The sequence below is a fragment of the Neomonachus schauinslandi genome, chromosome 10 (genome assembly GCF_002201575.2).
Source record: "Neomonachus schauinslandi chromosome 10, ASM220157v2, whole genome shotgun sequence".
NCBI lineage: Eukaryota > Metazoa > Chordata > Mammalia > Carnivora > Phocidae > Neomonachus > Neomonachus schauinslandi.
The window spans coordinates 104129470-104156945 of NC_058412.1; the positions used below are offsets into that span (position 1 = coordinate 104129470).

At 38.6% G+C, this 27476-nt stretch overlaps 1 protein-coding gene across 1 annotated transcript in view; it reads right to left on the reverse strand.

The window, feature by feature from the left end:
- Positions 1 to 13418: 13418 nt before the first annotated feature.
- The window catches only part of PLCB1 (phospholipase C beta 1), a 679194-nt gene continuing 665136 nt past the window's right edge, over positions 13419 to 27476 (reverse strand). The window contains exon 32 of the mRNA XM_021688914.1: positions 13419 to 13667. Coding sequence (XP_021544589.1) covers positions 13440 to 13667 — 228 coding nt within the window. The 3' untranslated portion in view covers positions 13419 to 13439. The remainder of the gene's footprint in view (positions 13668 to 27476) is intronic.

The following is a 27476-nucleotide window of genomic DNA, read 5'->3' on the forward strand; positions in this document are numbered from 1 at the left end:
GTATGGAGGTTCCTCAAAAAGTTGAAAATAGAGCTACCATATGATCCAGCGATTGCACTACTGGGTATTTACCCCAAAGATACAAAAGTAGGGATCCGAAAGGGTACGTGCACCCCGATGTTTATAGCAGCAATGTCCACAATAGCCAAACTGTGGAAAGAGCCAAGATGTCCATCGACAGATGAATGGATAAAGAAGATGTGGTGTATATATACAATGGAATATTATGCAGCCATCAAAAGGAATGAGATCTTGCCATTTGCAACAACATGGATGGAACTGGAGGGTATTATGTTGAGTGAAATAAGTCAAACAGAGAAAGACATGTATCATATGATCTCACTGATATGAGGAATTCTTAATTGCAGGAAACAAACTGAGGGTTGCTCGAGTGGGGGGTGGGGTGGGAGGGATGGGGTGACTGGGTGATAGACACTGGGGAGGGTATGTGCTCTGGTAAGCGCTGTGAATTGTGCAAGACTGTTGAATCTCAGATCTGTACCTCTGAAACAAATAATGCAATATATGTTAAGGAAAAAAAAAAAAGAAGAAGAAGAAGATAGTGGGAGGGGAAGAATGAAGCGGGGGAAATCGGAGGGGTAGACGAACCATGAGAGACGATGGACTCTGAAAATCAAACAGGGTTCTAGAGGGGAGGGGGTTGGGAGGATGGGTTAGCCTGGTGGTGGGTATTGAGGAGGGCACGTTCTGCATGGAGCACTGGGTGTTATGCACAAACAATGAATCATGGAACACTTCATCTAAAACTAATGATGTAATGTATGGGGATTAACATAAGAATAAAAAAAAATTAAAAAAAAAAACATAAGAAATCCTAAAAAAAAAAAAAAAAAAAGACAGGGCCCATCCATATGCTGTCTACAAGAGACTCATTTTGAACCTAGATACATCCAGACTGAAAGTGAAGGGATGGAGATCTATCTTCCATGCCAGCGGACCTCAAAAGAAAGCTGGGGTAGCAATTCTTATATCAGACAAATTAGATTTTGAACTAAAGTCTGTAATAAGAGACACAGAAGGACACTATATCATTCTTAAAGGGTCTATCCAACAAGAAGATCTAACAATTGTAAATATCTATGCCCCCAACATGGGAGCAGCCATATACATAAGCCAACTGTTAACCAAAATAAAGAGTCACATTGATAACAATACGTTAATTGTAGGAGACCTCAATACTCCACTCTCAGCAATGGACACATCATCTAAGCAGAAAATCAACAAGGAAACAAAAGCTTTGAATGATACATTGGACCAGATGGACCTCATAGATATTTACAGAACATTCCACCCTAAAACAACAGAATACTCATTCTTCTCGAGCGCACATGGAACTTTCTCCAGAATAGACCATATACTGGGTCACAAATCAGGTCTCAACCGATACCAAAAGATTGAGATTATTCCCTGCATATTCTCAGACCACAATGCTCTAAAACTGGAACTCAATCACAAGAAAAAATTTGGCAGAAATTCAAACACTTGGAAGCTAAAGACCACTCTGCTCAAGAATGTTTGGGTCAACCAAGAAATCAAAGAAGAACTTAAACAATTCATGGAAATCAATGAGAATGAAAACACATCGGTCCAAAACCTATGGGATACTGCAAAGGCGGTCCTAAGGGGGAAATACATATTCATCCAAGCCTCACTCAAAAAAATAGAAAATTCCCCAATTCACCAACTAACTCTACACCTTAAGGAACTAGAGAAAAAACAACAAACGACACCTAAGCCACGCATTAGAAGAGAAATAATTAAAATTAGAGCAGAAATCAATGAATTAGAAACCATAAACACAGTAGAAGAGATCAACGAAACTAGAAGTTGGTTCTTTGAAAGAATTAATAAGATTGATAAACCACTGGCCAGACTTCTCCAAAAGAAGAGAGAAAGGACCCAAATTAATAAAATCATGAATGAAAGGGGAGAGATCATGACTAACACCAAGGAAATAGAAACAATTATTAGAAATTATTATCAACAACTATATGCCAATAAACTGAGCAATCTGGATGAAATGGAGGCCTTCCTGGAAACCTATAAGCTGCCAAGACTGAAACAGGAAGAAATTGACAACCGGAATAGGCCAATAACCAGTAATGAGATTGAAGCAGTGATCAAAAACCTCCCAAAAAACAAGAGTCCAGGGCCTGATGGATTCCCTGGGGAATTCTACCAAACATTCAAAGAAGAAATAATACCTATTCTACTGAAGCTGTTTCAAAAAATAGAAACAGAAGGAAAACTTCCAAACTCATTCTATGAGGCCAGCATTACCTTAATCCCCAAACCAGGCAAAGACCCCATCAAAAAGGAGAATTTCAGACCGATACCCCTGATGAATATGGATTCCAAAATCCTCAACAAAATCCTAGCTAATAGGATCCAACAACACATTAAAAGGATCATCCACCACAACGAAGTGGGTTTTTTCCCGGGATGCAAGGGTGGTTCAACATTTGCAAATCAATCAATGTGATAGAACACATTAATAAGAGGAGAGAGAAGAACTATATGGTCCTCTCAATTGATGCAGAAAAAGCATTTGACAAAATACAGCATCCTTTCCTGATTAAAACTCTCCAGAGTATAGGGATAGAGGGAACATTCCTCAAGCTCATAAAATCCATCTATGAAAAACCCACAGTGAATATCATCCTCAATGGGGAAAAGCTGAGAGCCTTCCCCTTAAGATCAGGAACACATCAAGGGTGCCCACTCTCACCACTGTTGTTCAACATAGTACTAGAAGTCCTAGCAACAGCAATCAGACAACAAAAAGAAATAAAAGGTATTCAAATTGGCAAAGAAGAAGTCAAACTCTCTCTTTTCGCAGACGACATGATACTTTATGTGGAAAACCCAAAAGACTCCACCCCCAAATTACTAGAGCTCATCCAGCAATTCAGTAATGTTGCAGGATACAAAATCAATGCAGAGAAATCAGTTGCTTTCTTATACACTAACAACGCAACTATAGAATGAGAAATTAAAGAAACGATTCCAATTACAATAGCACCAAAAACCATAAGATACATCGGAATAAACCTAACCAAAGAGGTAAAGGATCTATACTCTAGGAACTACAAAACACTCATGAAAGAAATTGAAGAAGACACAAAAAGATGGAAAAATATTCCATGCTCATGGATCGGAAGAATAAACATTGTTAAAATGTCTATGCTACCCAGAGCAATCTATACCTTCAATGCCATCCCAATCAAAATTCCAGTGACATTTTTCAAAGTGCTGGAACAAACAATCCTAAAATTTGTATGGAATCAGAAAAGACCCCGAATCGCCAAGGAGATGTTGAAAAAGAAAAACAAAGCTGGGGGCATCACGGTCCCCGATTTCAAGCTATATTACAAAGCAGTGATCACCAAGACAGCGTGGTACTGGCACAAAAACAGACATTCAGACCAATGGAACAGAATAGAGAACCCAGGTATGGACCCTCAACTCTATGGTCAAATAATCTTTGACAAAGCAGGAAAAAACATGCAATGGAAAAAAGACAGTCTCTTCAATAAATGGTGCTGGGAAAATTGGACAGCCACATGCAGAAGAATGAAACTCGACCATTCTCTAACACCATTCACAAAGATAAACTCAAAGTGGATGAAAGACCTCAATGTGAGACAGGAATCCATCAAAATCCTAGAGGAGAATATAGGCAGTAACCTCTTCGACATCAGCCACAGCAACTTCTTTCAAGATACATCTCCAAAGACTAGTGAAGCAAAAGAAAAAATGAACTTTTGGGACTTCATCAAGATAAAAAGCTTCTGCACAGCAAGGGAAACAGTCAACAAAGCAAAGAGGCAACCCACAGAATGGGAGAAGATATTTGCAAATGACACTACAGATAAAGGGCTGATTTCCAAGATCTATAAAGAACTTCTCAAACTCAACACCCAAAAAACAAATAATCAAGTCAAAAAGTGGGCAGAAGAGATGAACAGACACTTCTCTGAAGAAGACATCCAAATGGCTAACAGACACATGAAAAAATGTTCATCATCATTAGCCATCAGGGAAATCCAAATGAAAACCACACTGAGGTACCACCTTACACCAGTTAGAATGGCCAAAATGGACAGGGAAAGAAACAACCAATGTTGGAGAGGTTGTGGAGAAAGGGGAACCCTCTTACACTGTTGGTGGGAATGCAAGTTGGTACAGCCACTTTGGAAAACAGTGTGGAGGTGCCTCAAAAATTTAAAAATAGAGCTACCCTATGACCCAGCAATTGCACTACTGGGTATTTACTCCAAAGACACAGATGTAGTGAAAAGAAGGGCCATATGCACCCCAATGTTCATAGCAGCAATGTCCACAATAGTCAAACTGTGGAAAGAGCCCAGATGCCCTTCAACAGATGAATGGATAAGAAGATGTGGTCCATATATACAATGGAATATTACTCAGCCATCCGAAAAGATGAATACCCAACTTTTACATCAACATGGATGGGACTGGAGGAGATTATGCTAAGTGAAATAAGTCAAGCAGAGAAAGTCAATTATCATATGGTTTCACTTATTTGTGGAACATAAGGAATAACATGGAGGACATTAGGAGAAGGAAGGGAAAAATGGGCGGGGGGGAATTGGAGGGAGAGATGAACCATGAGAGACTATGGACCTGAGAAACAAACAGGGTTTTAGAGGGGAGGGGGGAGGGGGGATTGGTTAGCCCAGTGATGGGTATTAAGGAGGGCACGTACTGCATGGAGCACTGGGTGTTATATGAAAACAATGGATTGTGGATCACCACATCAAAAACTAATGATGTACTGTATGGTGACTAACATAACATAATAAAATTTAAAAAAAAAAAAAAAAAGAAAAAGAAAATAGAATACATCCAGAAATGAAGATGAGGGGAAGAGAAGGCAAGAGTCTGTACAGATTGGGATTTGAGGGATATTGGGGGGGGAGGTGCCCTTATCTGTGACAATCACATACAGAGAAAGAAAGAGGGAAAAAGCAGTTTTAACAGACTTTGTAGTATGTTATGAATCAAATCCTATTTTGGTACATTTTATAGAGATTTCTGTACAAATTTATCTCTCATTTTCAACTACTTTTTTGGTCTTGAACTGGTTTTAATGCTTCCTGGAGATTGGGCTTTCTATTGGTTTTAAATAAATGAATGTATAACTTTAGATTCTCATAAAAGAGATATTTCTTTGAAATTAAAAAAGGGAAATTATGGTATTTCATTGACTGTAAGATTTATGTTTAGTCTTTCTGAAATCAGGATGCACCTTTATGTTTGATGAGTAGTCATAGTTGAATTGGCAAGATTTTTTTCCTTTGTTACTGATACATTCCTTTTTGGCACGTTAAACTTTTTGACAGCCTAGGTTCAATAACATGTTCTGAAATTCACTTCAACTTTTAAAGGCTATGTGATGAATATTTTCCATGGCAATATTCAAAATTTCACCTGTCTTTAGTAAGTTTCCTTCCATAGAAAATACACAGGATTCTAGTGAATTCAACCCACATTATGAGACTTATTTTGCACTGTTTTTAGGAGGAAGAGAGAAATCTGGGAAAATAAACAAATGTTTGACATTTAGTAAAAAAAAAGAAAAGAAGCAAATGACTTTTTGGATTCACGTAGAAAATAACCAGTACCATTTTCTAGACAATCTCCAAATATTCAGTGGCCCAGGGGAAAATGATAATTGCGAAGACAGAGATTTGGGGTAGAGAGGCACAAAGAGGACTGAAGGACAAAAAGCAAGAAAGGGGGCGCAGATTTTAAAATAAATATTTACCCAATTAAAAAATGGGCAAAGGATTATAATAGACATTTCTCCAGAGAAGATATACATGTGGTCAAGATACATAACATCATTAATTAGGGAAATGCAAATCATAACCACAGTGACATACTATTTCCTACTCACAGAAAAAAAAGAAACAAGTGTTGGCAAGAATGTGGAGAAATGGGAATGCTCAGACATTGCTGGGAATGTAAAGTGGTGCAGCCACTTTAGAAAACCATTTGGTAGTTCTTCAAAAAGTTAAATGGGAAGATTCCACGTGAACCAGAAATTCTATCCCTAGTATATACCCAAGAGAACTGAAATTATACATCCAAGCAAAAACTTGTGCACGAGCATTTATATCAGTATTATTCACAATCATCAAAAAGTGGAAACAACTCAAATGTTCATAAAGTGATGAATGAATAAATAAAATGTGTACACAATGGCATATTATTCAACCATTAAAAGAGTGAAGTACTGATATATATGCTACAACATGGATGGACCTTGAAAATTTTACGTGAAGTGAAAGAAGCCAGACCCATAAGGCCACACATTGTATAAATCTAATCATATAAAATGTTCAGAGTAGACAAATCTATAGAGACAGAAAATAGATTAATGATTTCTAGGGGCAAGAAAGAGGAGGTGGGGCACTGGGGAAGGAATGGGGAATGACTGCTAATGAATATGGGGTTTCTTTTTGGGAAGACAAAAATGTTCTGGAATTAGAGAGTAGTGGTTGATGAACAACTTCTGACTATATTAAAAATCGCTGAAATGTGTACTTTAAGAGGATGAACTTTATGGTATTTGAATTATAGCTCAATGAAAGTGTTATTAAAAATATATATGCAGAATGTTCAAAGTAACACCTGGACTGTGTGTGGATTCCAGGGAGAAAGAATGGCTCCTGAGTTTTCTCTTGTGGGCAGAATAGACTGCTATTACCCATGGAATGCAAGGTGAGCCTCATCTTCTCTACCTGTGTCCCAGGACCTAATATCTGGTGATTGACCTACTTTAATCACTCACTCGCTGTTTTATGTTTTGGGGTCGGTGCCATAAGTCAAAGGTCAAGAGTGTGGGTCCTGTGTGGTCTCACTTACTGTTACAGAGTTGCAGACCCATGAGGTCCTTAAACAAGACTGTGGTTTTGAGTTAATGACACTTATTATGTTTATATCAATTGTTTATTTTTCTCTACCTTAGAACTAATAGCTAGATGAGCAAGTAAGAGCATTAATAGGTAGATGAGCAAACCAATTTATTCAACATAAATGCAATATTGAATGATTACATCATGGTTGATGAGGGATTCATTGGTGAATGAGACATGACACCTGGTATCATAAATGTCAGTGAAGGATGTATCTCAGTAAGAGGGCCATGGCATTAGAGTCGGCATGTACTCTATATGGAGAAGAAAGTACAAGGTGTTTGGTGGATTGATTGCATTAGTGGGCACCATACAGCGCACCCTGTGTCCATATCCTTTTCCCTATAATATTGCAGTGCCTTTCTACTCTTTATCAGGACTGGTCTTACGACTTACTTTCACCAACAGAATGTGCTAGAAGTAATGGTGTACCAGTTCTGAGTTTAGACTTCATGAGGCCTGAACACTCATTCTTATTCTCCAGATCCTGCCTCTGACATGTGAAAAAGCCATTGCTAGCCTGCTGGGGGGTAAAAAATCATATAGGACAGAGCCAAGTCAGCCCAGTCATTCCAGCCACAGTCCCAGACATGTGAAAGAGCCCAGGTCGGATCAGCCACCAGCCAAGTCATGGCTAAATGCAGATGTACACATGAGCCCAGCTGAGATCATGTCAGCCCAGCCCAGATCTGCAGAAACATCCACCTTCCCCTAGACTCACAAAGAATAGAAAATGATTGTTTTTTTAAATTTAATTTAATTTTATTATGCTATGTTAGTCACCATACAGTAGTACAACATTAGTTTTTGATGTAGTGTTCCATGATTCATTGTTTGTGTATAACGCCCAGTGCACCATGCAGTACATGCCCTCCTTACTACCCACCACCGGGCTCACCCATCCCCCCACCCCCCTCCCCTCTAAAACCCTCAGTTTGTTTCTCGGAGTCCATAGTCTCTCATGAAAATGATTGTTTAAGACACGAAGTTTTGGTGGTATTTGTTGTGCAGCAATAGATAATTGATATAGGATGCTATGAGAACACAGATGATGAAGCCTGGCAAAAACCTGGATGAATGAAAGAAGGCTTTTTAGAGGAAGTAAAACTTATGCTATAAATCTAAAGATGAATAGGAGTTAGCCAGGGAAAAGAGAGAATCTGAGTGTGTGTGTGTGTTTTGAAGAGGGGTTCAAGGAAAAGAGAAACAGAAAGAAAGGGTCTAAGTAGTTGAAGGAATACTATTCAAAAAGTCAAGGAAGCAAGATGGCCCAGAAGGCTGGAATGTGGTGTGGGAGAGGAGTATTAAGAGACAAATTTAGAGGGGTGCCTGGGTGGCTAGGTCAGTTAAGTGTCCAACTCTTGGTTTCAGCTCAGGTCATGATCTCAGGGTTGTGAGACTGAGACGGGCTCTGCACTGGGTAAGGAGCCTGCCTTAGATTCTTTTTCCATCTCCCTCTGGCCCCTCCCCCACTTGTGTTTCTCTCTTAAAAAAAAGAGAGAGAGATAAAGTTATAGAGTCAGGTAGGAACCAAATCATGTAAGATCGCAAACATTTATTAAGGAGTTTAGACCTTAGCCTGAGGACAGTTGGGGGTCAATAAAGGCTTTTAATCCCAATTTTGGTTTTGTATGATCAATCTAGCTAGAGTATAGTATACTAGCATACTAGTATGGTACAATCTAGTCTAGTCTAGTATAGTAGCACAATTTGGGACTAGCGCAATGGAGACCATTTAGGAAAACCTTGGCAGGTGGGAGGGGGTGGTAGCTTGAATTTAGGGACTAGCACAAAGGACAGAAAGTGAATGAATCTGAGGGCTGTCACAGGTCAGAATTGACCCAACCCATGATTCACTGGAAGGGGGATGAGAGAGCTGTCAAAGATGATGCCAACGCTTTGGTTTGGGTGACTGAATTGATACTGATTTTGTTCACTGATGTAGAACACAAAGGAGGTGGAGCGGGTTTGGGTGTAACTACACATTCAATTGGGGCATACTGTATCAGGCAGATTGTATTTTCCAAAGAAGGCCACACCTGTATGTTTGTTTCACTCCTCATGCTCTTGGGTGTGATCCACCGCCACAGTGAGATGGGGCCCATGTTTGTTCCTTCCTCTTGCCTCTGGGAAGGGGCTTGTGAAACGAATGGGGGTCTTGCATAAGTGATAGTATGTAACTTTGAGGCTTGGTCATAAAAATTTGGAGACAGCCCCTACCTGGCTCACCTTTGGAATCCAGCCACCATATCGTGGGAAAGCCCAGTCCATGTGGGGAGGACATATGTGGGTGTTCCAGCCCAGCTGCCCAGTTAGTCTCTCAGCTGACATATCATCAATGACCAGACATGTGAATAAATTAGTCTTCAGAGGATTCCAACCCCCAGCCTTTTAATCTTCCAGTCAAGGTCCTGGACACTGCGGAGTAGAGACACATCATCTCTGCTTTGCCCTCTCTGAATTCTTGAGCTACAAAACTATGAGAGGTAAGAGATAATTCTTATTGTTTTAAGATACTGGGTTTTGGACTAATTGTAATATAGCAGCAGGTAACGGATATACTGTATACAGAGTGCCCACGGGACATTCTCATAACTCACATGTATATTCCTTTTTTTTTTAAGATTTTATTTATTTATTTGACAGAGAGATATAGTGAGAGAGGGAACACAAGCAGGGGGAGTGAGGGAGGGAGAAGCAGGCTTCCCGCTGAGCAGGAAGCCTGCTGCGGGGATGCGGGGCCGTATATTCCTTTTTTTAAAAAAAATCAATGTTGCAGGGGGCCTGGGAGGCTCTGTGGGTCAAGCGTCTGACCCTTCATTTCAGCTCAGGTCATGATCTCAGTGTCGTGAGATCAAGCCTTGTGCTTGGCAAGTAGTCTGCTTAAGATTCTCTCTTTCCTCCTGCCCCTCCCCCCTAAAAAGAAAGAAAAAGAAGAAAGAAAGAAAGAAAGAAAGAAAGAAAGAAAGAAAGAAAGAAAGGAAGAATGTTGCAAACTCTTTTTATGTTTCATAAGAAAAACTTACATCAAGTACTCTGTCAGTTCATCTCCACTATTTGTTAGCAACCTTTGACTGTTTGCTTTCCCTAGCTTTGGTGAAGGAAAGGAGGGAGGGTCTCTAAAACGGAAGTAATGGGCAGGTGTACCGTCATTCCTGCACGGGATGGTGGAGCGATAGAGTAATGAGAGCTGTGTCCTCTGGCACATGCATTGCAGCACATCCCGATTCCCTGTACAGGCACAGGTGGGCTGTATCAGGATGGGCCTTCTGTCCCTAATGACTGGTACAAAGCATACTCCCACCATCTGGTCCGTCAAAAAAAAAAAAAAATGGTTGGCTCTGACACCAAGAAATGACACACCTGGGTTGTGTTAAGAAATTTTTATTGTTTCCTTTGGAATCGTGATGAAAGCACATAAAATTACAAGTGGAAGAAACATCATGCCACAAAATTGCATAGAATTATTACAAAAATGTGAATTATGCATTTTAAATAATTTGAGATCGAAGAACCAAAATATGTACACTTTAAGAGTTTCAAATACTTTGTCCTATCTTTTATTTTTCTTCTGAAAAGGCAAAAGTCACGAGGTCCAATCCATCACAAACAATATTTATACAGTGCACAAGCGCAACATTAAATTCAAAGTAACGCAAGCAACGGCCCTTTCTTTCAGAATTATTTAATGACTGCTTATCTATTACAGGAGCATTAATCAATGTATGGTGAGGTTGAAATGTTCAAGTGAAATGCTGAAAACCAAAAACACACGGCATGTCATTAGAATTTTGAAAATTGGTGTTCACGGCCAAAACCACGCTATTCTCAGTAATGTAAGGGTATTGGAAGGGGGGGGCTCTGTCTAATTTACTACACAGCTCTAACGCTCTATTACAGGGAAATCCACAGTACAGAATTTCACACAATCAACACAGAACAAGGCAAATACATAAAGATACAAAACTGCACATCATATAGACCCTTTTTCTTTATCTCACTCTATTTCAAGTAATCTTAATATTGTTAAATGATAGTATCGCTGTAGTAGGTTCAATGATGCAAGATGGACAGTGTAACACACTACCCCACAACTGCAAAAAGTGTCATTGTACAGATATAAAAATGTGATTACAGTAAATGGCCAAATACAAATGTATTGCAAAATGACTAGAGTCACTAAGAGAATGAAATCCAACTACCAAAAACAGTTTTGTGTAAGTCAAGGTTTTTCCACTTCTGTCTATCTCTGGACTAAAATGTGAGACAGTGTTCTGTAATAATCATCGTTGCGTTTGGTTATGAATGCTATTATTAGTTCATTCTTCTGCAATGTTAGACAGTTATTTTATTTATAAAAATGCAGCATTCAATTGTGCCCATTCTTGCTTCCTTACGATTAATGCCTTTCTTTCAAAGTGCAAAAGTTGAATGATTTACAAAAGATTTATCTTTCAGTGGAAGATATGTTTTATTAAGTGTCTAATTAACACCCCAAATCCTTCAGATCAAAATATAATCATCTCCAAAGAGGATGGGATTTTTTCCTCTTGAGTCTTGCTAGATGTGTGTATTTTTTTTTTTTAATCAAACACTCTTGCCTCATGTTTGAACTAAGCCTTCGTTTTGATTAAAACTTAATTGTGATCCCTAGTTATTGCTTAAAGTTAAATAAAATAATTTGCATAAAAATATTAAATTCTTGAAACACAATTTTCAGGACACAACCGGTTTTTGCATTTTAAGACGTTTCGCTAAGCTACAATCAGACAGGTTTATTTTAAAGGAAAATAAAGCTATGAGCATCTTTCTTCAGCTCTTTAACTTCAATGTTCTTTGTGTTACTCTCTAAATTATATTGTCCTCTATATAATTATTCTCTCTTACTTAAGTTCTTTCAATAATATTTTTGATCAGTTTTCCCATGATATAATTTGTTTTTCTTACGCCACCCAACATAGAAACTTAACAAAAAGACATAGTTAAGTGAATTAAATGTACATAGTAAATATATAATGAAAGATTTTTTTTATGTTAGAATAAAATCGAAATCTGTCAGACTTAAAAATTATGAAAGATACTAATAAATTTCCATATTGCTGTCCTATACATTTTTTGTATATTCTATTAAAACAAGCTTAAAATCTGATACTTAAAATCCAGTTTTTGATCCTGCAAAATATATATCAAATTCATATTCTAAGCTCTAAATCTACCTCAACTTGCATCAAGTTCCATCAACTGTTTCTTAGGATTTCAACATAATTTAATAGCCACATAATATAGATAGATGTTTGACCATTTTCTTCTCTAGGCATTTATCCCTGAATTTGGTTTTAAGTCTTGTGGAAGAGACTTGGGTCATTGCCAATTAAAAAACACACATCTACACTTGTATGTGCGCACGTGTGTGTGTGTGAGTGTGTATACACTTACATGGCTGTGTGTGTACATATATACATGGGGATACTATATATCATTTATATGTGGGTCTGTGTATTCTCTAGATAAATATTCAATCTTTATCTCTATAGTAAAAATAAATGAACCATAAAAAATGTGAGACAGCGAAATAACCACTGGAACCTGTTCACTCTGATTGAATCTCTGCTCAACATCCATCAGCTTAACTATTTTTATTCAACCAGACAGACTCTTTGTAGTTATTTAATAATTTCAGGCCAACAACCAATGAATACCCAGACTTTGAGTGCAATAGTCAACTCAGAAAGCACAGTGGGCCTGGAAGTGTGTGGCCAATTTGCTCAAGCAACCAAATGTTATGAGCCATATTGCTAAGTCTTGGGATAGCTTCACTGGGCAAGGATACAATCAAGTGACTTTTTTTCAAGAAAGAAAACCAACTTAGTCGAATCACTATGGTACCTAATAAAGCCATGTCAGCAACAAAGACATTGATGCCTCTATGATAAATAAATTAGCAAACTGCAAGCCACCTGTGCTTGCAAAGCAAAGGATAAAACAATTTAATATGCACGTTAACTTGAAAATATGATAGTTGAGGGGCAGTTAGGAAAATGAATGCTCAAAGTTGGCTGTTTGATAGTGTTAAATAATACTATGCATTTCTCAAACTATTTCTATTACTTTGAAATACTTTACACCAGAGCTTCAAATAAAAACATGAGCTTGATTTTCTTCAAAAAAGACACTGTCCTTCATTAAATGTCCCATGGAGCCTGGAAGTTGCCTGCTTTGAATTTACTATTGGAAAGAAAACAAAAATCCCACATACATGCACTCTCCGCAAGCAGACCTGCAGTAGTGTCCACATAACACAGGGAGCCTGGGCATGAGGATGTTTGCATGGATCCTTCTAGAACTCTCCCTTTGGTGTGGATTTTAGGCTAAGGGATGCTTATCAGGAAGATGCTCCTGGGCAGTGATTTTTGTAGTAAGAGAGAGTCCGATGAAGTGGCCATGCATGCTTTGAAGGCCTGGCAGGAACAATCACAGAGGAGTATCAAACTCTTTTCCTGGGTTGTCTCCTTCTAGCTCCTCACTGGAGGGAGGCTTGTGGTTCATTTTTCCAGGCTCCGAGGCCAGGGAGGGAGGGGCAGAACTGTGATTGCTGTCTTCGCTGATCTTCCCTTTCATGGCTTCCTGCACGAACTCCAAGATCTCCAGGGGCAGTCTTTTGAACTTGTCTTGGTACTCTTGCTCCAGGTCCATCTGCAGCTGGGAGACATCAAGAGAGGAGGATGGTTTTAGGTCATTTAGTTTTCTATAACCACCCACGTGGAAACTCTTTGAAAGAGATGTACAAAGATGGGGGAGGAATAAATTAAGGTAAATACCATCCACTGGTTACCTATGGAGAAGATGTAAAACAGACACATCACTTGTCCATGGCTGAAAGTCAAGTTCAGATTATGTGTGGTGTAATAGGGCTAAAGACCTGCAACAGTATAAATAAATACACACACACACACAGGCGAATCTTTTGAAAAAGTTTACAATGCAGTGATCTGAAGTTCTTACGTGAAGGGACTGGAAGCTATTGATAGCTGGGAGTGCCAAGGTCAGCCATGCTTCAGGCTGGGAGAGGGAAGAGGGGGCTGGAGAGGACAGGAGAGGTACGAGCGGGCTTCGTGAAGCGCCGCCGAGTACTTCTAGAGAGGAGCTCAATGCACTTTTTAAAAAGATTTATTTATTTATTATTTTAGAGGAAGAGAGAGGGTGGGTGAGGGGCAAAGGGAGAGAACTTCCAGCAGGCTCCCGGCTGAGCGCGGAGCCTGAGGCGGGGCTCGATCTCACCACCCTGACGTCATGACCTGAGCCGAAACCAAGAGTCAGACCTTTAACTGACTTCGCCACCCAGGCACCCCTCAGTGCATTTTAATGAACTGAACATACTCCTGTAACCGACTTTAACTTCTGTTTTGACTTCTTGTATCACCTCTTTGATTCTTTTTCTTTTCGTTCTAATTTTATTTGCCTTGTAAATTGCTTTAGCTACCTTATAAACTGTCTTTTAACTTATCTGTTTAATGTTCTGGAGAATGCCCAGACTTTTAAAAGTCACAGAACCGTTTCTACAGACTTAAATGGAAGCCATAATCATAAAACCAGTGAAGGCCAGGCATCTTCTGTAGCTGGGATGAGGGACGGCTGGTGGTGGGTGCTGCCTCTGGAAAGCTCTGCTGTGCTGAGCCCCATTGAAACACAGAATTTTATTTTATTTTATTTTATTTTTTAAAGATTTTATTTATTTATTTGTCAGAGAGAGAGACAGTGAGAGAGGGAACATAAGCAGGGGGAGTGGGTGAGGGAGAAGCAGGCTTCCCGCTGAGCCAGGAGCCCGATGCTGGGCTCGATCGCAGGACCCTGGGATCATGACCTGAGCCGAAGGTAGACACTCAAGCATCTGAGCCACCCAGGTGCCTTGAAACCTAGGATTTTAAATGAAATTCTCTTTCCTTATTGAATGGTAAGTTGGGAGTCTAGTCTTAGAAACAGCATGCGAGACTAATGCTTTTTCTTTCTGCTCTTAGTAGCCTCAAGGCAGCTTTTCTTGAGACATGTCCTTAAAACCTTTATGGAATTTTTTGTGTGTGTGCTTCTCAAACTTCTAAGCTTCACACAAATCACCTGGGATCCCGACTTTGCTTCAGATTCAGGAGACCTGGGTGGGGTCCAAGATCCTGCATGTCTCAGTGACTCCCAGGTGATGCCAATGAGGCTGGTCCACATTGGACACCCTGCTTGACTTCCTGCCCTGGTTCAACTCTGAACTCCCCGTTCTACTTTTTATCTTGATCCTGGCTGTATGTAGTCTACTAAGAGCAGAAAGATCCTGGAGTCCCAGGATCGAGCCCCGAATCGGGCTCCCTGCTCAGTAGGGAGTCTACTTCTCCCTCTGCCCTTCACCCGCTTTCGTGCTTTCTCTCACTTTCTCTCAAATAAATAAATAAATAAAATCATTTTTTTTTTAAAACGTGCCTGATAAAAATGACTTGCCCTAAGTATTGCAAGTCAACTCTTCTTCCCAAATATAAAATGTAGGGTATTTATGAAGATGTTGTGCTGGCATATGAATTCTAATAAGCCAAGGAGAAAACATGCTCTGGGCGCCTGGGTGGCTCAGTCGTTAAGCATCTGCCTTCGGCTCAGGTCATGATCCCGGGGTCCCGGGATCGAGTCCCACATCGGGCTCCCTGCTCAGCGGGAAGCCTACTTCTCCCTCTCCCACTCCCCCTGCTTGTGTTCCTGCTCTCGCTGTCTCTCTCTCTGTCAAATAAATAAAATCTTTAAAAAAAAAAAAAAAAAAACATGCTCTGAGAAGGGCACTCATGGGGCTCCGAGATTGACCTGACTACAGCGGAGCCAAGGCACCTGTGTACACAGCTGCTCCCTTCCTCTTGGGAACAGGTGAGCCATTGGAGCATCACAGACAAGATGACAATGGGCAATTCTTTCCCAGGTATCGCAACCAGTTAGAAGGGAGTGGGGCTTTTACAGGAGTGAAATCTTAGCCTGGTGTTTGGCAGTTCTCAGTAACTACCATCCAGGTCTCATCATTCATTTGTCTCAATTTTAATTCAGCAAAGCATGCTGTTCAAATTTTGTTTCCAAGGAATATGAGGAAAGGAAGAAAAGCAAGGGGCCTCGTGTTCAGCAAACAGTAGATTTCTGTTTTCCTTGAGGTTAGTGTGGGGGACCTTCAGCTTTGGATACATTGTATGTGACCTAGCAGTCAAATGCTCTTAGGTCAGTGGGAGACAAGACCCCAGAGTGCTTGATAGTGCTGTTTCTTTTTAAAATTTATATATAAAAAAGGATGTGAAATGTGAGACAATGTCAAATACTTAAACTAACATTTTTGAATAATTTTTAATAATCCAATTTTTAAAATAATCTATTTTAATAATTATGATTCTGCACCCAATTTGAATGTGTGAGATCTTTTCCCCTCATACCACAAAGCAATTCCCTAGGACACCAGCTGGATGTCCCATAATTTAACTCAATTCTGATATTATCTACCTGGAGATAGCATCAGATCCTACAAGTTAAGAGCTCAGTCCTATAAGGCTGTCCCCCACCCCCACCTCATGTCAGATGTCAGTTGCAAATCCAGGTTGTCACCTGTGATTCTGACTAACTGGATATAGATTGGAGATTCCAATGATTCCCCCCACATTGGGTTTGATTAATTTGCTAGAGCGGCTCAAGGAACTCAAACATTTTACTTACTAGATTACTGGTTTGTTATAAAAGGGTGTAACTCAGGAACAGCTAGGTGGAAGAGATGCACAGGGCAAAGTATGGGGGAAAGGGTGCGAAGCTACCGTGTTCTCTGAGCGCCCATTCACCCTGCATCTCCTTCCACAAGTTCTCCAACTCCTAAGGTCTTCAAACCCCATCCTTTTGGGTTTTCATGGAGGCTTCATTACATAGGCATGGTTGATTACATCACTAGCCATTGCCTATTGATTCACCTCTTGCCCTTCTCTCCCTGGAGATTAGGGGTTGGGACTGTGAGGTCTAACCCTCGAATTGCAAGGTTGGTTCCCCTGGCAATCAGCCCCCATCTTTAGGTTACCCAGGGGCTTCTGAAAAGTCACCTCACTAACATAACAAAAGACACCTTTGTTGCTTATCATTTAGGAAATTTCAAGGGTTTTAGGAACTCTGTGCCAGGAACTGGGATGAAGATTAAATATATATTTCTTATTATAAATCACAATAATAATAATTAAGTAATTATTTAAAATAATTTTTAATTATTGACCCAGTTGTGGCTAAATTACAATTTTAGTGGACTCTTCTTTTATCATGGATTAGTGGTAAATTATACTGTATTCTAAACTACTTTAATAAACTAAAATAATTTATTAACTAAATTAATTTTATTTAATTTATATTACATGCCATACTTCACTCTTTTAAAAAAAGTCATTCAGCTATTAGCAATTTAATTACAAATTTGCATTTATTATTAAATTTCAAGTTAGAGCTTTTATTTATTTTTGCTTCTTATACATGGAATACTTGTTCATTGTAAGAAAATATGAAGGGCAAAGTCTGGCTCTGTTCCCAAAGAGTCCCACCCATCAGGAGTCTAGAATTATTCCAGCCTAAGGGTCACAAACTCAGATGTTTAGGGGGGGCCAGGCAAGTCATGAAAATAAGTGGGAGTGGTGGGGAGAACATGCTCAGTCTAAAGGGGTGGCAGAAACCCAGCTCTAGCTAATGTTTGCAAGACTTTTGTTTTTCAGAAGTCAGAAATTTAAATTTTCATGGAGGACCTGATTTTTTATTGTTGGCAGTCAATTTGAACCACACTCGTGAGTTCTACTGGGCTTGTGGAGGGTTTTTAACTTCTGTCCTAGCAGATTTAAATCTGGCTTAGACCAGGAAACTCGAGAGATTGGGTCTAACTATGGACTTTCAGTTTGGATCCCTCCTCATTTTGCCTCACCACCATTCTGAGCTTCAGATGGTTCTCCACTGAACACCAGGACTTGCTCTTGATCATCCTCTGCTGGGGTTCAGTGCTATCCCATCTCATTTTCACATTCTGGTTCACATACTCATTGAGTATTGAGTGTCTACTCTGTGTAACTCAAGCTGTAGGTTCTGGGGGAATGGTAGATTAATTGCACAAGTGATAGCAATGTCTCACCCCTCCTGGCACTCATGGCCTTGGCAGTGTTTCCCATGAAAGAGTAGAGTGTACTTTTCATCTCCCTGAATCTAGGGAGGCCTTATGATCTGCTTTGTCCAGTAGAATGTCAGAGTGACAGCATGCAGTTCTGAGCCTAGACCTCAAAAGGCTTCATGTGGTTCTGCTCTCACTGTTGGAAGCTCACTGAGCCATTACGTGAAGAGGCTCAGGCTAGACTGTTGCAGGAGGAGACACATGACCCAGTTATCCCCCTCTCCATCACTTTGAATGACGATCAGACACGAGGGAAAAGCTATTATAAATAGCCAGCCCTCAGCTGACCCACCAGCTAAACAGGCTTGAGTAAGGCTACTGAGACCAGCTGAGCCTTACTCAGACCAGAATTGCCCAATCAGTTCATAGACTCATGAGCTTAGTAAATGCTTAATGTGTTATGCCACTCAGTTTTGTGGGGTTTTTTTGTTAGGCAGCAGTATTGTGGCAATAACCACCTGATACAGTAGGGGAATTCAAAGGAGTGTCATATATGGCCTGGTTCCACGAAGCACTCATAGTTTAATTCAGCTGGCCCCATCTTTCCATTGCTATAATTTTAAAACACATTCTTGAGGGACAATCACCATAGGACTGAGATCTTCATGAAAAATCTGATTTTGGAGAATATGCTTTGGAGCTTTTCTATAACATTAGCAAACGTGAGCTTGCTTGATCTTAAATTTATAAGATCTATTTTTAGGAAATGGGCAAAAAGAGGGAAGGACATGGTTGAATTTAATCTCTAATTTTAAGGCGAATTGTTACATTACACTCAGATATTAATAAATAAGAGCATTGCCAGAGTTTGTTTTATTATAGGCTGAGTTCTCCAATTTGACTAGTCAGACTCAATTTCTAAATTTCTCAGTTAACTCACTTTTCAAAACATGTTGCCTACTCATAGCTTCTGTGAACTCTGGATAGTTAAGCAGGAAAAGGCAATACAGTCAAGTTCAAATGTTTTTAGCTCTGCCTGATTATAATGTCCAAGGTTTTTGCACTTGGGATGCTTATTTTGCCTCTGACAGTTTTTCAACTGCCTTAAAAAAATAAGGTAGAGATTTGATCTAGTTATGCAAGGTTTTTAGACTCATAAATGTAAGCGAAGACCAAGGAGAAAGTAAAGTTACTTATGAAGGTTAGTTTAAAAGCAGGGGGGGAATACTCAATATAATGTAAATGTGGCATAAATATAAGATAAGACAGGTACTGACTTATTAAAGAGATATAATCAATACCAACTTTCTTTTTTTTTTTTTTTAAAGATTTTATTTATTTATTTGAGAGAGAATGAGATAGAGAGAGAGAGCATGAGAGGGGGGAGGGTCAATGGGAGAAGCAGACTCCCCGCTGAGCAAGGAGCCCGATGCGGGACTCGATCCCGGGACTCCAGGATCATGACCTGAGCCGAAGGCAGTCGCTTAACCAACTGAGCCACCCAGGTGCCCCCAATACCAACTTTCTAAGGAAACAAATTGAAAACATAGTGCAATAAGGTACTGTGGGATAACAAAGACACAACTGCTAAAACTTAAAAAAAAATGCTACAGAGAAGGCACTGAGAGATATTTAAGGAGAATTTTCACTTTGAGCTCAGGTCCAACTCGAGTCATTTCGCCCAATGAAGTATATTAAAGACCTTAATATAGAACACAAAGCAGGGCTCCTGGGTGGCTCAGTTGGTTACGCGTCTGCCTTCGGCTCAGGTGATGATCTCGGGGCCCTGGGATAGAGCTCCACATCAGGCTCTCCGGTCAGCAGGGAACATACTTCTTCCTCTCTCTGTTCTCACTCTCTCTCAAATAAATAAATAAAATCTTTAAAAAAATAAATAAAAGCAAAAAAATCTTAGGAAAAATTCTGGGTGAATAATTGCATAATCATAGGGTATAGAGACCTTCTCAAGCAAGATAGAAAAACTGTAAGCTACAAAGAAAATAATTTATTAGGTATGTAGTTGATCCTTAAACAGTGTGGGGAGGGCAGGGGCGCTAACCCCTTGCATAGCCAAAAATCCAAGTCAAATTTTTGACTCCCCCAAAACTGTTAATAGCCTACTGCTGACTAAAAGCCTTGCCAATAACATAAACAGTTGTTTAACACATATTTTTAACACGTATTTTATGTTATATGCATTATATACTATATTCCTATAATAAAGCAAGCTAGAGAAAAAAATGTTTTTAAGAAAATCATAAGGAAGAAAAAATACATTACAGTACTATACTGTATCGGAAAAAATCCATGTATAAGTGGACCTATTCAAACCCATGTTGTTCAAGGTCACTGTATTTAGCTAAATGAAAATAATCTTTTTTTGGTGAAAAAATGGACAAACCTCAAGCAATTCATAGGAGAAGTGAAAATATCCAATATATATTTCAGAAAACCCTCACTCATAGACAATAAGGGAGATTCAATAGCACATTTTTTAAAGGGACATATTGGTAAGAAAAAAAAAGGTTTGTTCAAAGGAGCAGTAACATCTGGGGAGAAGTGGACATTTTCAAACATTGGGCGATAAAATGGTATCCATAATATTTATAAGAAGGAAAATGTACATAGCTTTTCACCTAGCAATTTCACATTTGGGAAGGGAACCTGGCCCAGGGAAATGAAAGCACCAACATATAAGATGGAAACATCACCAAACTTACTGCAGCATTGTTTGCAGAGGCAAAACCAAAAACCACCACCACCACCACCACCACCAAAAAACAAAAACAACAACAGAAATAAAACCCCTAAAACCAAAACAAAATAACAGCAACAACCACAAAAACCCTGGAAGCAACTATAATAATAATCTTGATATTTTGCCACATGTGCATTCTTATTGTTTATCACTCTATTTTTTTTTTTTTTTGGTCAATCATTTGAAAATAAATTTCAGATATCACAGCACTTGACCCCCACACCGCTTAAAAATAAAGACATTTTCCTACATTATGGCAATACCTTAATCATGTCAAGGGAATTAATAATAATTCCTTAATGTTACCCAACATCCATCCATGTTCAGATTTTCCCAGTATTACCTCCCAAATTTTCTAGCTTTTTTTTGGACCAGAATTCAATCAAAGTTCTTGTATTGCATTTGATTGTGATATCTTCCTCTTTCTTCCCTGTTGAGTTATTTATTGTTTTAAATTTTTTTATGACTTGGATTTTTTGAAGAGTCCTGTTCAATTTTCTTATAGAATGCCCACATTTTGAATTTGTCTGATTATTTCCTGGGGGTGTCATTTAAGTTGGTCCTGGAAAACCTGCCTTTCCTGTAAACTAGAAATTAAGCCTGTAAGCTTGATCAGATGGGGATTAAACAAACATTTGTTTGGGTGAGAAGAGTCAACAGGTACTCTTTTCTATCTATATCGTAACATATTAGTGAGCTCTATTATCATGTGGTTGCATTATCAGCAATGCTAAATTTGATCACTTGGCTAAAAGTAGTAAATATCAGACTTCAACTTTGTCAACACATTTTTTTCTTTTGGCTATTGGCAATTATTCTGTGGGGTAAAGCTCTAGGTCCATATAAAGTCTCCTTAGCACCTTTTCATGAAATTGATGATTCTCACCTATCTTATTAGGGGTGAATGGCAATTTTATAACTCTTTTTTTATTTAGCTAGTATTCTTCTGTAAGGCAGAGCTTTCCCTTGTCAGGTGGAGATGAACCAGATTCCTCCTAAAAAGGCAGAGTAAGCATTTAATTCTTTTCCTTTGATTCACAAATATTCTGAGTAAGGAGTTGGGGCAATAATAATTTCCAAAGATAACCAATGAGTTTTCTTTTTCTTCTCTCTCTCTCTCTCTGAAAATAACTGCAGACAATATATTTTTATTTCCATTTATTCCCTTTGTTTAAATCAGTTGCAGTCATTATTCTTTTTTGAGCTCAAATTGTCACATGTAATGCCAGCAGAAGCCCTTTGAGGGCATGATCCTGGGTCCTTTTGACATGCCCTCATTGGTTTTTGAGCACTTGCTTGCTTCTTTAGGTAAAATAAGGTAACTCAGGCACTTCTTGTGCTTTCTCTGACTCAGACTTGGAATCAGCTACTTTTCCAAAGAGCCTTTATTGGAGAAGGCATTGGGTGCTAAAAGTGCTCACTGCTACCAGACAGTCATTGTGTTTAGGCCAGCAGTGGACATTAGGACATATATTTTTGAAGAATCATTAGTACATATTGATATCTCAAATTTAAATGTAATATTATAGAATTTTTTCTTAACTCCTTTGATCTTTATATTTCTAGATTTCATTTTTAAAATTTTATTTTATTATGTTATGTTAATCACCATACATCATTAGTTTTTGATGTAGTGTTCCATGATTCATTGTTTGCATATAACACCCAGTGCTCCATTCAGTACGTGTCCTCTTTAATACCCATCACCAGGCTAACCCATCCCCCCATCCCCCTCCCCTCTAGAACCCTCAGTTTGTTTCTCAGAGTCTATATCTCTTTTATTTTGTAACTAATTTTGTATATTTTGCTTTCTGGTAACGACGTATTTACTTACTTGCTTTACATTTTCAAATATATGGAAATAGTTTCAATGTTGTGACCTAACAATAAAATAACCACGTGAAGTGTAAGACATTCTTGAGGTTTTGTTTTTCACAGAATATATCCCACCAAGGATGCAAAATTATATTACTCTGCAAAAATTCCCTTGAATTAATTATATTCTTTGTATAGTTACATTACTTTTTCTAAAGATTTTATTTATTTATTTGACAGAGAGAGAAAGAGAGCACGCACACAAGCAGGGGGAGCCGCAGAGAGAGGGAGAAGCAGACTCTCTGCTGAACAGGGAGCCCAGTGTGGGGCTTGATCCCAGGATCCTGGGATCATGACTGAGCTGAAAGCAAACGCTTAACTAACTGAGCCACCCAGGCTCTCCTCGTTATGTTACTTTTTATATACACATAAAGCCATTTGTTTCAGTTTGTTTTCTCATTAGACATTTTAGATTATTTCACCTTTTTTTTTCTTTCTCTGGAAGCATCTGCTGTATTTTTAAAAATTTAATTCCTCACAGTCTCTTAACCCTTTAAAAAATATTTCTGGCCTTTGGGAAATGCAAGTGGTAATATGGTACTGAAATTATCTTGCTCAATTTTAAAATTTACTGCTAAAGATTAGGGAAAATAATAAAACAAACAAGCAAAAAAAAAAAAACCCAACCAAACAAACAAAAAAAACCAACCAATCCCCCCAAAAAACCCCCAGCAAAAACATCAATAAAACAGAGTTTCTGTGAAAGAAAACATAAGGCTTCTGCTTAAAGAAATGAAATGCAGCCAATAAATGTAAAACAATAAATGGCTATGAAAATAAGGGAACATAATTGTTACTGTGATAAATGAAGTAAATCTACATACAGTTTTATATGTACTGTGATTACAACCATGAGAATATTTTCTAAGAATATAGAATTACTTTGAAAGAAAATACTAAAATATAAACTGTGTTGGGACTGAGTACTTTTACATTTCCTATTTCTCATTTTTATGGTAATGTGATATTTTACTTTTAGCATGAAAATAGCATTCCAGAATAAAAGCAAATATTAAACAAACAAACAGAAAAGCATAAAACACTGAGCATGGGATAGAGTGACCGGGGAAATTTTATGAAGAATTAATGAGAGTATTTTAATGTCAACATCATCAATTAATCAGCTAAGAGGTTACTGAAAACAGTGGGAAAAGCATTAAAATACACACATAGAATGGGTGGTTTCAAAATCAGCCTGAGCCACCTTGCAGACTCATCTTATTTTTAGAATAATCTCATGAATTTTTACTTCAATCAAGAATAGAAATAACAGGATCATATAAAAGATACAGAGGGAGGTCAGTCAGGTTAGCAGGGGATTGTTGGAAAATCGCATGTGGGAAAATGGGACCACATTAGATATCCCAACCATTACAGATTGTGTTGGTTTACTTGTTTTCCTCTATATTTCTTTAGAATAAATTGCAATGGGACTTCAAGTCAAAATGTCTGAGTGGAGATTCCTTCTACTCCAAACAGGGAAATGCTGAGTAAAATAGAACACATACATTTAATTTAAATTGATAACTGAGGTTTTTTTTTTTTAAAGATTTATTTATTTTAGAGAGAGAGAGAGAGCATAAGTGGGAGGGGCAGAGGAAAGAGAGAGAATCTCAAGCAGACTCCACGCTCAGTGCAGAGCCCTACCTGGGGCTCAATCTCACCACCCTGAAATCACCACTTAAGCTGAAACCAAGAGTCAGATGCTCAACCCATTGCGCCATCCAGGAGCCCCTGATAACTGAGTTTTAATACTAGAAAAAGAAATCCTTAAGACACAGGAATAACAAAGGAACTCAAAGACAAACGGTCCACGGTGGCAGAGTAGATTCTCCATCTTAGAGAACTGGGGTTTTAATGTTCTAAGAAGATGGGAGAGAAGGCCTAAGAATTGGGGGTATTAAAATGGTGAAGTCATAGTCTCTGCAGAAAGCCACTGGTTTCCACACTTGAAATGCCGACCAGGAAAACTCAATCTATAATATCAGGGACAAGGTGAAGAAACCAGCAATTCATGGGGCCCATTTAAGGAAAAAATGTCAACTATGAAGAATCAGGAACCCAAACCAGCACCAGGAGGGAGGGCAGTCCCCAAATTCATAGTACCCTTGTAGATGGGTAATCAGTTCCAATAAATCAAAGCCAAAACTTAAAAAGGGATACAACCCATAAAGTCCTCGCAGAGGCCCAGCAAATTCAGACTGTTTGGATTTGCCACAATGCAAGGTGGTCGTGATCCTTATAGATTGACAATTCCCACTGAACATGAACTCAAAGTTCAAAGTTACAAGCCACTCAAGTAAAATGCAGCATTTGTTTAACCTTGTAATTTCAGGTTGCCATTGGCAACTGAAGTCTAAAGAAAATGAGTAAAAGGTGAGATGAATGAAAAACAGTCCAGACCTAATCAGAAATAAATTGGATAGTTCATGCCAATGTGGAGGAATACAATTAATTCACAATGGGTATAAATTCCTGACACTTTTAATCAAGTCCTGAAATATGTTGCATGCCTATATTTTTGGCAGATTTTTCCTAAACGATTATATTTGCCTGAAAATGATATTAAAATGAAGTTTCATCTTTTGAACAAAGACCAACTAGCAATAGAGTCCATTACAAAGGGCTAGGAAGACAATCACAAATTAAACTGCTTTTATCGATCTATACAATTGGATAATTCATTGAGGGATAGATAAGATTCTCTTTCCATGAAAGGTGCTTGCATCTTCCAGATATGACCTTGGGCAGCTCATTTACTATCTTGGAATTGAAATCTCCTCATATATAAAATGGGGATAATAATGACAGTTTCCACAGGTTGTTGTTACAAGGTTTAAATGAGATTATATGTGCTAAAGTAATTAGCATATTGTGCTTGCTTATTAATTCTGGATAACTTCATTTCTAAAGGGAGAGGAAAAAACATAACTTGCTGCTGAGAACATCTGGAACCCTGTCTAAGTGGTCTTTGTTCTTTCTAGTTACATCATTTAAGTCATTATTGGGTCAAAGCAGCGCAATTATGGTGTGTGTTGGATCTCACTTTTAGATTATGTTCTGGGCTGTTGTCGATTTGAAGCATTTATCAACAAATAATATTTTTGAATACTCTGATTGGTGCAAGGCCCTGTGTTTGGTGCTGTGAAGAATGAAAAATTTAGAATCTGTCCAGGGTGATAAGCGATAGTTATGTGGAAAATAACAAGTTGGGCTGAATGGGTTCTAGGACAAAATATACTATGGATGTTGAAAATGAAGGTTGTATTGGGAAATACTTTGATATGGGAAATACTTTGTAGAGGAGATGGGACTTATAAAGTTGGGGCCTTGTAGGATCTGTCAATATCCTTGCTATTATCATTATCCTGGGGCAGAGGTTTTCAACCTTCAACCTATGGCACATATAATAGATGATATCTACTAGGGGGATGGAGTTTTCTAACTGTAACTTCCTTCTTCCTTGAGCTTTTTAATGGTATATAGCACAAGAACATATCTCTGAATCTGCTCTGATACATAACAATTAAATCATTACCAGTGTCTTTCATCTATAATTAACCACAGATTATAATAGAGGGGACCTCACAGTCTGTGACTGAGAGCACTTTTTTAAAAGATGGTTGCATGTTAAAAGTGAAAAGATGGGAAAGCTTTACATCAGGACTTCTCAAAAGTTAATGTAGACATAAAGTACCTGGTGATTTTGTTAAAAGCAGATTCTGATTCAGTAGATCTGGGGCGGGTCCTGAGATTCTGCATCTCTAACTAGCTCCCAGGTGATGTTCTTGTTGTTCGTCTAAGGACCATTTTCTGAACGGCACCACTTTAGACAAAGGGCTCCCCACAAAGTGCTCCTTTTGTATATCCCTCCTCAACATTTTTTGGGGGGTTTGATTCATATAATAGGATTCTCTTTGTAAATCTCATCTCTCTGGACCTCTGGAGGTTGCTAATGTTCAAGTTTGGATTCGAGGTGTTTGATGGAGGCTGTTGTGTGAAGGCAGAATGAGGGTTAAGTCTGCAGAGACGAAAGATGGAAGGATCTAGGATAGGTAGGCAGTGGATCCAAATACTAAATGCTAAGTAGATCCAAATACTGAATCAAAAAGAGGAAATATAGAAGCTAGAGATCATGTGATTTACCAAGCATAGTCCCTACATGCATTTGCATTTTAAATTTTATTTCATGTCAAGAGCCAAACGCATTGTGACATAAGTCTTATGTGTCAGCTCCTCTACACACCCATATACTCCATGAAATTGCCCATGGAGGAAATCTGCTCTTAATACAGCAAAGAACATAATCAGATTCCTGTGACTTTTTTCCTAGCTTCATCCCCATTCTTTCTTCACTGTCATTTCCCCAATATACCTCTCTTGAAATGCTTCAGTATCTTAGCTTAACCCATAATTTATACCTCCTTTGATTCTTAAGATGTATTACAGAACTTCTTTTGTAATCTTCTTACACGTGTCTAGAGATTACTGTAGAAACCTTTGAAAGGGACATTAGCAATTATATTGTCAACCTCTCTAAGACTTCGTAGTATTGGAAAGGGATTTTAGAAATTATATAGTCAAACCTTTTCCTTTAACTTAGTATAAAACTGTGGCTGAAAGAAGTTAAGCAGCTTTCTCAAGGACACAGCTTGCTAATAGTAAAGCTAGGACCAGAACCTAGTTGATTCTCCTCTTTTGTAAACTGACAGGATTAATGGCCTCAATGCCTCACCTCTCTCTCTCTCTG